A 12,592-nucleotide genomic window follows, 5' to 3' on the forward strand; every position below is an offset into this window, starting at 1 on the left:
TCTTTTTCTTCCTTTACATTATTAGTCCCACTCAAGTGGGGTTGCTGCAGTGGACTATACTGTATATATAACCACGATATATATACCCTGTAGCCCTATATGAGAAATGAAAGTGTTGAGAAGAAGTGCTTTATATAAGGGAATTTTGTTGTTTCATCAAATCAATCAAATCAAATCATCAAATCAAATCAAATTAACTCAATCATTTACATTCGAGATTTGTTGGAAGATTCTATTCTGCAAATTAACAACATGAAAAGAAAAGGTAGAGAAGCAAAGCTTACCGATGGATCAGTGGTTTCCTCTCCAGCTAATCAGAAGTAGATAATAGACTATTATCTATTTCTGAGCTAATCTATCTAAATAATGAAGGCCCGGGTGGGGCAGTTCGAGGCGTCTGATGGACACACCCAACCACTGAATTATTCTGGCAGTGGCCATTCACGATACCTGGGACTATGCCGAATATTTCCCAGTGGGTTCCAAACGGTTTCCTTTCCAGCGAATATAGCTCAATTTTGGGGGTGGGGACTGTTGGGGGCGTCTGGCGGATACACACACCACTGAATTATTCTGGCAGTGGCCATTCACGATACTTGAGACTATGCCAAACATTTTCCAATGAGTGCCAGAAAGTTTCTTTTCCAGCTAATCTAGCTCAATTTTGGGGTATTGGTTTTTGAGGTCTGGCGGATGCGCCCCACCACTAAAAAATGCTGGCAGTGTCCATTCCTGATACCTGTAACCATGCCAAACAGTTTCCAATAGGTTTTATGGGGGTTCCTCTCCAGCTAATCTAGCTCAATTTGGGGGGTGGGGGCAGTTGGGGGCGTCTGGCGGATACACCTACCACTGAATTATTCTGGCAGTGGCCATTCACGATACTTGAGACTATGCCGAACATTTTCCAATGGGTGCCAGAAGGTTTCTTTTCCAGCTAATCTAGCTCAATTTTGGGGTATAGGTTTTTGAGGTCTGGCGGATGCGCCGCACCACTAAAAAATGCTGGCAGTGTCCATTCCTGATACCTGGTACCATGCCGAACATTTTCCAATAGGTTTCATGGGGTTTCCTTTCCAGCTAATCTAGCTCAATTTTTGGGGTGCCCTTCAAATGACCCCATTGACCACACCCACCACCGGCTGCCCGGCAGACTTACATTTCCTTACATGGGTATGTACCCGAATCATTGCTATATGCATGAAAATTGGTTTCTTTTCCAGCTAGGCTGACCCCCCTGGGCTCCTGCACTAATAGCTTTATGATGTCAGGATGGGCGGTGTTCGGGAGTTCTGCGATGATAACCTCAGAATTTCTCAGAATTTCTTAAGGTGCAATGAACATTTTACTAATTTAGTGGTGTCATGCAGTTATTCACGGATATGTCACAGTATGACGTACTAACCGTATATGTTTCACATACGTTTACCTATTTTGCACACAGGCGGTCGATCATTGTGAAAAATTGTGTGAATATTTATTTTTATTGAGACGTTCCAAGTGCCGGTGCTTTCAACAGTCTTATACGTCAATGCACGCACGTGCGCATGGGCGTCCGCAGGGGGGGAGGGCATTTGGAAAATCAAAAATTTGCAAAAATTACATGGAAAATACAAAATGAATAAAATAACTCTCCGTAAACAACGCTCCTCTCGTAGTCTTAGCATTAGTCGTAAGTGTTATCTTAGCATTAACATTAGCATTAACTTTACGATGTTTCAGACAACGGTCCCCTGGTCTTCCCCAGACTCTATAACAATCAAATCAAGATGAAAAAGATGATGATAGATAGATAGATGAAAAAGAGCCACCATTTTGCATCTAAGCTCTTTACTGGGAGCAAAATTTTTATTAAACCCCTCCCCCAGGACGGCGATCTCAGGACAACATTGCCCCCCCTGCATTTTTTTCTGCGGACGCCCATGCACGTGCGTCAAGAGCCACAAACGAAACACAATTTCATCTCTGTTATTGTTTACGCCTGAATGCGTGATTGATCAGGGAGGGGCGTGCATGTAAGAGGGAGACATTTTCTTTGGGTTTCCGAAAAACACAATTCCACTTGACAATTTCATTGGCCATTTCAATTGGAAGCTCTGCATAATGGACCCCCTACAACGGCTACAAGCCCTTTGACTGACTAGTCAAGAAATTCAAAGGTCTGTATATTGCTCTTATTTAGCCGCCGATAGTTCTTATTTAGAACAAAGTCTTCATTGTTATCTTCTAAAACTACAGACCATCCGCTGACCGCTGTGGAGACGAGCGCCGGGCTTCGAATTTGGCGCACGTCTCCACTGCGGACAGCGCTTCATACTTGAACATTCCCGCGGTCGCGTGCGCATATCCCGCGGAACTGCGCGTCTCATCCGCGCGCAGCGCTCGGGATCAACAGCAAAGCTGTGCCACGCAATCTTGTATCATGTCTCTATGGATGATTTCTTGGTATTTTGATAACCAGGAGTGATATATATGTCTTTATTAACTTCTGAAAATATCCATAACGCCTATAACGGCTGGCTTGTAGCAAGTAATAAGCAGTAGTAATAAGAATGCAGTAGCAAGTATTAAGCAGCTGGGTTAAATAGAAAGTTAACCGCACGAGGGCGCTGAAACTGAAATTGTTTGTTATGGTAGGGGGGCGTTTCTGTACTGAGTAACTCATGCCTCATGGAGGAGCCTCATTGATTACAGACTACAGTACTACTTCACGATCCTTGGTTTATTTAGGTATAAGGTTAAATATAATTAAGTGTATGGCGAACATGAATAAGACTAAGAGAGTTGTTCATTCTCTCTTTCTTGCTTTTTCTCTTTCTCTTTCTCTTTTCTGGTTTTTCTGTTTCTTCAATTCTTACTTAGCTTTGCACCGCCCCCCTACAATCGCTCAGTGTTATAATGTGTTTCTATGCATTTGGTATATGGCGTGTCTCCGGTAAATGGAACAGCCTAGTCAGACAGGCGCTGTTGCATTTACTCTCACTCTTGCGTCTTTTTATGCTGTAACGTACGTGGCGTATGCGTTTAGCCATGTGCTCCATTCGTAATCCTCATTTAAACCACTTAATCCCGTCTCCACAACCAGCCTCTGGACTCCTACATCGCTGTCCTATATATTACCCCAAAACCCCTACATCCTGAGCGCACATTAACCCGTTCTCCCAGACCGCGTCCTACCCCCATTTCACAATGACCCTAGATACGCCCGACCTAAAACACGTTTACCATTCTCTCCATAACATCAATCCAGCCGCACAAGATGCGCGACGCTCCGTCTACACCAGGGGCGTAAATCCGTACCGAGGAGTGGGGGGGATGATCACGCAAAGGGGGGTTGTGGGGGCCCTCCCCCAGAATTTTTTTGAAATTAGACCCCTTCAGATGCGTTTTCTGCGCGAGCAGGGGGGGGGGATCCGGACCCCCTGGACCCCTCCCCCCCTGTACACGCCCCTGCAGTAATTGAAATGATTTAGGTCTGCCCATGTCTCCAAATTATCATAGTTAGCTGAACTTTCAAGTGGGGCACGGAAGAAGGAGTTTTTTTTTAAATCTCGGGGGGATATTTGTACAGGCCATCCCTCCCTCCTTCAAGAGCGGGGGGGGGATGCATCCCCCCCATCCCCCCGGGATTTACGCGCATGGTCTACACAGACCACTACCAAAACAACTGCCAGCCCAGCCTCTCTGACTAATTCATGCAACGCCTGCAAAACACATGTTACACGTAGTTTGTCTGCTAATCAGATTAACACGTGGGGAGAATGGCGTCCACGTTTTGCTCACGGCCAACCAAAAAACCCCGACTTTTACAGAAATTTGCGGTTACCTGCATTTTCAATAAAAAATTACTTTGAACCTATCATGTATCCTTGAAGTATTAGTAATTTGCAATAAAGGATTAATCCTATATTAATGGAGCCATTTCTTCCTTCTCAAATTCTGAAAATACCAGTTCATGTTAGATTTTATTTGGATACTAAATATTATTAAAAATTAGGTGTAGTGGATTGGGTTTTTAAAAGTGGCAAATCGTTACTCAGAATGCACCAGATGACACCTGAAAATCACAATTTTCTTGGGGGGGCCAAAGCCACTCTAATATCAGTGGCGTATCCAGCATAGGGCGGAGCCGGCGTATGCCCCCCACCCTCCATTTGCAGGCCCAGAAAAAAAAATCATGAAGAGTGTTTTAAATCCTAAATTGTAGGGTTGAGTCTAGGGTTGAGATAGTGTCATCAGACATCAGAATATGGCCCACAGTATAATGGAGCCTATCTAACATGTTTGTCCACGTTTGACAACGTCGTATACTGTATACGCCATATTTTTCGCATACAGATATTTTCGCAAATTCAGACTTGACGGACAATTTCGCGAGTGGTTAATTTCGCGATCGGTGAATTATGAAATATTCGGTATTATTTGGTATTAACTATTCGCTTGTTGTTATTTTCGCGGTCAAGACACGTTCGCGAAATTTGCGAAAATTAAACCACCGCGAAATATATACAGCGTATACAGTATTGTGTACATATCTTGTATGCAGGTTGCTCAGCAAAGATACCACGAGAGAGCACTGACACAAATTCGTTCGCATCTATGTAACTAATGATACCTTTCATTCCTGAAGTGTGCCTCATTCTCAGACCCTTCTTTAAATTTTAGCTTTGATTATGAAGATGCTGGCTATGAGGTGGCAAATCTAGTCAAGGTGCTGTATTACTCTATTTTTGTTACTTGCTACTCTATATTGTCTTTTTTATAAGCCTATAAATATTTGCTAGAATTATAAAAATAATTATATGTAGGCATATACTAATGATCTACTGTGGCAGAGGAGGCAGTGCAGCTTGAATAATAATATAAAAGTATGGATATATTTTATCATAAATCCATTCTTAAGGGAGATGGATTTATCATGAAATAGACTTACTTTTATATGATAGTACCATGAAATCCAATGAACTTATTTGATAAATAATAATGAAGAAGAATGATCTGATCAGATGTGGAACTACTTGTCCGCAGTCCAGCTTGCCACAGTACTCCAGGCCACAGGACTGCTTGCTGTCAGATGTGGAACTGTGGAAGTGCTTGTCCAACTAGCATGTGAATTTGTTGTTTTAGTGCAGCTGATAACTGATAGGTGGCAGCATGCGCTTCACAAATTTTGATTTTCCAGATGCGGTTTCTGCTGAACAGCGTCGAGGTCGATGAGTTGACACATATAGTGAATCTAGGTGGCGCTCGCGACACTGGACGCCGCATTTGTGAGAAGCTACGTGATTCCATCCCCCGGCAGCTGTTCGATATCATGATCCAGGCAGTGGTCGGTGGCAAAGTGCTAGCTAGAGAGAACATAAAAGCATTGAAAAAGAACGTGCTTGCAAAATGCGTAAGTGCTCTATATTTCCCACAAAGACTATACAGTGTAAATGTGTCTTAGCAGGCACAGCCACAGATTCGAGGTCAATAGATATGCAAGGTTGGGAGCATGTTGTTATGTGGATGGTAAAATGTAGATTGACATTGGCATAGACATTTTTTTGCTCGTCACACTATTTTTTTAAAGTAATGAACATGCTTTTATGTGTCGTAATAAGATGAGCTGAGATGTTAATAGATTTTCGAAAATCGTTTAACTCTGTAGCCACTAGCTACTTTTGTCATTGGTAGTTTGTCGGCATTTGCATTGCAGTATGGAGGAGACGTCAGCAGAAAAATGAAGCTGCTAAAGAGACAAGCAGAAGGCAAGAAGCGAATGCGCAAGATTGGTAACATTTCTGTCCCAAGAGACGTTTTCATTACTGTACTAAAGAGATAGCGCTAGTTGATTGTATAATTAATCAACTGATTTACTCCAACAAATTGTGAATTGGCATTTTAGCCAGCTGATATTGCGATGCTTTAAATTGCTATCACTGTCTTTTGGGGTGATTATTGTTTGAGATTCTGTAATTTTGTGATTAATTTGATATAGAGGAATGCTTATGCTGTCAATTTTAATGGTGTTAAAGTACCTATTTAATTATGTACATACATATCAAAAGTTATCATATAAATAACTTTAAATAAATGTATATATACACAATATCTACTTTCTGCTATTTGTGTGTTTTTATGCACGATATAGCTATATTATATATTATAGCTTTATACACGATAAACTAAGCATGCTAAACTTAACCCAAAAACCTTGATCCATTTCCATGCAACTCTTATTATTGTTGCTTTTCTTCTCTGTACAAACACGTGCTACGTGCATGACGCACGTGCAAGAGATACAGCCAATTTATTAAGTATTCACGATGATATTATTATGAACATATCTATCTAACTAGTTGTCTTGACGTGATGCGGTCATGGTGACGAGGCTCGCCGAGGATTGACACTTTGTGTCTTCCAATCACAGTCTACGCCGCACCTCTCTATTATATTTTCATAGGTGGGGACCCATTGAGCATGAAATCACCGATCTCAGGAAATAGGGCATTCTGCTACGCTAGAACCGTTTCATACGATAGAGTTTGCCATAAATACGAAATAACACGCTATTTAGCGCCCTGCGTGGCTTTGTTGCGTCGCATTTTCTGATATTCGTAAGCCAAATAAGCCCCACGCCTTCCTCGTTTACTATTCATGAATGGGGCGTCAACGATGTGACCCGTTAATGCGTGTAGGTGTTTGGCGAGACTGTTTGCTTTTCGTAAATAATGAAAGGCCCGGCCGATGCATTTCGCATCGCTGTGGAAAAATTCAGCATTTTTACTCGCTTTCGGAAGTGAACGAGTTCGTCATTCATTGAACATTGAAGTTTTTCTTAAAATTAATTAATTCCGAAAATTCCTAACCTTGCTACTCGATTGTTTTAGCCAATGAACGTAGCTGTGTGTGTGACGTCGTGCCCGCACGCTTTATACTTGGCTTAGCGGGCCTCAAAATGGATATCGGAGGCAGGCACCTTGCAACACGCGTGTTTGTTTACATATATTATATAGACCGGGAGCCCAGGGGGGTCAGCCTAGCTGGAAAGGAAACCAATTTTCATGCATATAGCAATGATTTGGGTACATACCCATGTAAGGAAATGTAAGTCTGCCAGGCAACCGGTGGTGGGTGTGGTCAGTGGGGTCATTTGAAAGGTACCCCAAAATTGAGCTAGATTAGCTGGAGAGGAAACCTTCTGGCACCTATTGGAAAATGTTCGGCATAGTCTCAAGTATTGTGAATGGCCACTGCCAGAATAATTCAGTGGTGAGTGTATCCGCCAGACGCCCCCAACTGCCCCCACCTCCAAAATTGAGCTAGATTAGCTGGAGAGGAACCCCCATGAAACCTATTGAAAAATGTTCGGCATGGTCACAGGTATCAGGAATGGACACTGCCAGAATTTTTTAGTGGTGCGGCGCATCCGCCAGACCTCAAAAACCTATACCCCAAAATTGAGCTAGATTAGCTGGAAAGGAAACCTTCTGGCACCCATTGGAAAATGTTCGGCATAGTCTCAGATATCGTGAATGGCCACTGCCAGAATAATTCAGTGGTGGGTGTATCCGCCAGACGCCCCCAACTGCCCCCACCCCCAAAATTGAGCTAGATTAGCTGGAAAGGAAACCTTCTGGCACCCATTGGAAAATGTTCGGCATAGTCGCAAGTATCGTGAATGGCCACTGGCAGAATAATTCAGTGGTGGGTGCATCCGCCAGACGCCCCCAAGTGCCCCCACTCCCAAAATTGAGCTAGATTAGCTGGAAAGGAAACCTTTTGGAACCAACTGGGAAATGTTCGGCATATAGTCCCAGGTATCGTGAATGGCCACTGCCAGAATAATTCAGTGGTTGGGTGTGCCCACCAGACGCCCCCAACTGCTCTCACCCGGCCCTTCATTATTTAGATAGATTAGCTCAGAAGTAGATAATAGCTTATTATCTACTTCTGATTAGCTGGACAGGAAACCACTGATCCATCGGTAAGCTTTGCTTCTCTACCTTTTTTTTCATGTTGTTAATTTGCAGAATAGAATCTTCCAACAAATCTCGAATGTACAACACATTGATTTGATGAAACAACATTATTCCCTTATATAAAGCACTTCTTCTCAACACTTTCATTTCTACTTGACAGCGTCGATAACTTGACAAAATCGATAACTTGGCGTCTACGCCTGAGAAAAATGTGTAGCTAGGGCTAGCTTGAACGACCTAGCAACAATATCCAAGTAGATGTGGTTAATTTGCTCCGCCGGATAAGCCAATTTTCATTAGAGCTGTAGTGCGACGAGTATAGCTACGGGGCAGAGTAGCAGTAATCTTCGTGGTAACCATTTATTTGCTGCAAAACAAGACCAAATAAGCCGCAGCCGCAGTGACTGATGAGGCGGCAACAGCCAAAAGGATATTACCTAATGAACCCAAATATCCTATACACATTTTCAACACAAATGGCAGAAAAATTACGAGCTTAGTTGAGTTTTGGTACATGTTATAGGTGCCCAAAGGCATGAACGTAGCATCTCAAGAAATAGAAACCTTAATATAAGTACATGATTTATTCGGTCTCCAATACAGCTTCCAGCTTGTTGTGACATAATGTCACATGCATTCATTGATTTTTCGAGGATGAGCAACATGAAGAGACGCGGTCTTCTCTTGTCGCCGTCTATCTAGTGGGCGGTGGTGGGGGGAGGATACGAGGTTTTGGCTAACGCTCCATTAGGGGTGTTCCCAACTTTGCCATCATTAATGATTAATGATTAATGATTGATAATCCTAACCCTAACCCTAACCTAAATGACATTAAACCACAAACTAATATATGACCATGACCATATATATATTATATATATATACATGTTATTATGACCATTAATAACATTAAAGTAGGGAACACTCCTAATGGAGTATCACCCGAGCCGAGGGTTGGTGCAGCCTCATCCCTGCAGCGCGGGGATAGTGGTTTGAGCGCGCGAGGCGCAGCCATGCTGATGCCACGCGTGCGTCACGCGACCACTGCAGCCTGCCTGGATCGGTTTACGCGCGCTGCGCCGTCGCCGTCGTTTGTGACGTCGGCTCGCCTGTGAATAGAGAAGCGCAGAGTAGCTGTATTATAGTACGTGATTGCCAGCGCAAACGCAAACGCGTGTTCGTGTGGGAGCCACCTCACAACGTATCGTGTGCGGAGGGAGTAGCCTAGAGAGAGCCTAGAGACTCGACTAGCATAGAGACTCGACAGCACGCGCGGCTATCAGCGCAGTGAGAGAAGCGCTGAGGATCGCCCTGTAATACTTACTATACGTACTCGATTGCTCTATGCACCAGCTGCGGTAGCATGCCCCTGGGCCACCAAGACACCTCATGGCCTTTCTAAATAGCCGGCTAATGATCACCTATAGACGTGAATCTGGCGGACACTCGGCTTTCTGTGAATACCCGAGGCGTTTGCCGGCGATGGACTTTCGGAATGATTATAACCTTAGCGGAGGCGGACAACGATGGGATTGCCTAGTTACAGCTGTGAATTATGGAGGGCCAAAGCCGTGAAGCCACGTGCGTCCGATTATGTAATCGTAAACTGCGTATGAACAGCGTGTAGAACTGTGCGTGTGTGCGTGTGTGAAACGCCATCCGCTTTCACTCGCCGGTCGACAGCAAACATGGAGAGTGAGGAGGTGAGACAGACAGATCTCAGCAAGATACCGGAGGATCAGTGTCTCCAGGAATATGAAAGCGACAGAGGAAGCCCCACGAGGAGAATGCTGGCTGGAGAGAAGGCACCCCTCACCCACAGCGTGGTGCGGAAGAAGAGGACAGACAGGTGGCTGTGGCATGTTGCTGTGTTTACATCGGTGTGTTGTGGTTGTATTTAGTACGTAGTTTTCCTTTATTTGCCCCAGATGTATAATCGGCAGCTGCATGCTGTAAGAAGCCACACACACGTTTCACTGTCACTTTTCACACACGGTGTCAGACTGCTTCACGGCTACAAGGTTTCACGCATCGCATATTGATATGTTTTCCAAATATGTGCCTTTTTTTAACAAAACGTATATGTTCATTGGCATTCTTATTTTTTTACGTTTGTAAACGAACGATGCATGCACGTGTGCGGATGTGAATAAGCGTTTGTGTGAGGGGCACACAACAGTTGCTTTGTGCTGGGTTATGTTTATGTTAGTGCTTTATGTTTGGCATGCTACGCATTTTTTTTTAATGGTGAATGGTTTATAGGTTGGTGTGTGTAAACTACTCTCCATGTGCGATCAATACTAGCCGCATCTACACCCTGCGGGGCGCGTGCCCTACATAATATCAGGAGTAGATAGTAGGGATAATATTACTACTCCTGATAATATACTATTATATACTAGTATACTCCTGATAATATACTACTCCTGATAATATGTTCACGCAGTAAGGATTTTGTTTACATTTACAACAACATTTACACAATGTCATTTCAAAATGATTGGGATTGCTAATATTGACTCTAAACTCATTTTCACACGTGGATTTTAAGCGCCTAGTAGTTAGTATAGTCATAGAGTATAGTCGTAGTTACCGACTAAATAAATGCTCCATTGTATCATAGATATATACAACACATATGTTATATATGTACACACGTGTTGTATATATCTATGATTGTATATACAAACACTCGCGTGAGTAAATGAATGAGTGCTACAGGTTATTTAACACTTCCTGCACTATGTAACATTATGAGGTTATTTAGTAAGTGTGACGTACAAACCCTTTGTGTAGGCATAGTTTATGACGCATAGTGATTAATTACTTGCTATATACTATCACCTACATTGTATTATTTGTGTATATAGGTTTGAATATTTTTTAAGATGGGTTTATAGAAGATGGTTTATAGTGATTATTATAACATAGACTCCCTCTACCACCTAAAACAATATACACAAATTATTAATGAGATATACGCCCATTTGAGTTGTTAATGCGACAAAATGAGCTTTTCTGTGTTGTTTTGTTCATTAGTCATTTAAAATATTTAAATAACAGGTTTCGACATACCTTCAAAGCTGATGCTAATTTGCTACATCCCATAAATCTTTACAGAAGTCTTCTTGAGGGTCTTGTCAACTCATTTCTAGCAAGAAAGGGGTCATTTGTTGTCGCAAAGGCGCGACAATACGTCGTTTCACCCAGCAACCTCACCTTGTTTTGACGATCTGCCGGTCTGCCGGAACCGGAACTTTTTCCTAATTTCATTTCTGCTACAAGCGTCATCAAGATCATAAGATCAGCCACTGAATGTAGTTGAGCGTCAGTAAAGTCAACTTGCTGACAATATAGTGTTAACAACTTCACACTATTCCACCCAAAAAACCTAGCTTTGCCACTTGAACATCGGCTAACTAACTGGACTGAACCTAACTGATGTTGGGTGATTCACAAGTTTTTCTATTAAAATCAAATACTCTTAGAGCCGCAGGAATGGCATCTGTCTGTTAGTTGAAAATAATCAACTAAAACCAGGGGTACTGCAACATGCAGGTTTTGCCACAGAATTCGCTCGCGAATAAGATGCCAGAATTATGCACTGTAAGCAGCTGATTCATACACCTAACAACCATCCTGTAATTAGAACTTTATAGCATTGAGAACAACGAGAACAATGTAGAATGTGAACATGTAGACAATGAAAACATGTATGAGAACATGTCGACAATGAAAACATGTATGAGAACATGAGACATAATGAGAACATGACATTGTAGAACAATGAGCATTGTCCTACTTGCCTGAGTGATGTACGTGCCTGCTAATATTCGTTCAGGCCGAGTGAATTTGCGCAATACTGGGCCAAAACTGTCAAGTTTATTCCCAGCGTAACTTCCGGTTCCGGCCAGGTAGTTCCGACCGGAACTTTTTTCAAGTTGGATCCGGTGCACCCCTAGTATCAAGGTGTTAGTATGACCTTTGATCCAACATCTCGGTCTTGTGTTGTATCTTATTTTATACAGTTTTTGGCAACAGAGCACATGGTACTACTATACTAGTAGCTATGTTTTTCTCTATATACTATATATAATTCCAAAAAATAGTCGCGTATTACAAAACATGTAGATATAGTGATAATATGCTGGCTAATGGCTATATTGCCATAAATAATACATTTCATAATAATATATACAGTAATACCGCGTAACCCTGCATTGGAATAACTCTAATGTGTTACCGGCGGAACTAATCCGCAGCGCGACGCTGATCGTCAACTCGGTTATATTCAATGCAATTGTGATTGTAAACACTTTAGTCAGGTCCCTTAGCTTCATGATCGTTACAGAGCTGACAAAAGCATCAAACTTGGCACAGATGTAGCCTATGGGAGTACTATAAATATTAGAGGGGGTGCCCAATGTAGATATTCCTTAGAAGTGAGTTACAGATGATTAAATGTTCGAACCGCGCCCAGCTTGTCACTGTTATGCAGCGAAAGTTACCTTTTTCCGTAGCTCCAAGAAACGGTATTGCTAGGGTTACAATACCAGCATTGTATAGACAATCCGTCGCACAGCCTGGTCGGGCTACCTTTTTCCACATGCGTCTAAACAGAGGAATTG

At 42.6% G+C, this 12,592-nt stretch overlaps 2 protein-coding genes across 2 annotated transcripts in view; both read left to right on the forward strand.

Annotated features, from left to right (window-relative positions):
• Positions 1 to 6,066, forward strand: part of LOC106808311 (translation factor GUF1, mitochondrial-like) — a 43,722-nt gene extending 37,656 nt beyond the window's left edge. The window contains 3 exon segments of the mRNA XM_014810972.1: positions 4,666 to 4,711; positions 5,183 to 5,395; positions 5,699 to 6,066. Coding sequence (XP_014666458.1) covers positions 4,666 to 4,711; positions 5,183 to 5,395; positions 5,699 to 5,824 — 385 coding nt within the window. The 3' untranslated portion in view covers positions 5,825 to 6,066.
• The window catches only part of LOC106808331 (phosphatidylinositol 3,4,5-trisphosphate 3-phosphatase TPTE2-like), a 50,722-nt gene continuing 40,798 nt past the window's right edge, over positions 2,669 to 12,592 (forward strand). The window contains exon 1 of the mRNA XM_014811010.1: positions 2,669 to 2,730. The gene's annotated coding sequence lies outside the window, so the exon portion shown is untranslated. The remainder of the gene's footprint in view (positions 2,731 to 12,592) is intronic.

Source organism: Priapulus caudatus, unplaced genomic scaffold (assembly GCF_000485595.1).
Source record: "Priapulus caudatus unplaced genomic scaffold, Priapulus_caudatus-5.0.1 Scaffold268, whole genome shotgun sequence".
Lineage (NCBI taxonomy): Eukaryota > Metazoa > Priapulida > Priapulimorpha > Priapulimorphida > Priapulidae > Priapulus > Priapulus caudatus.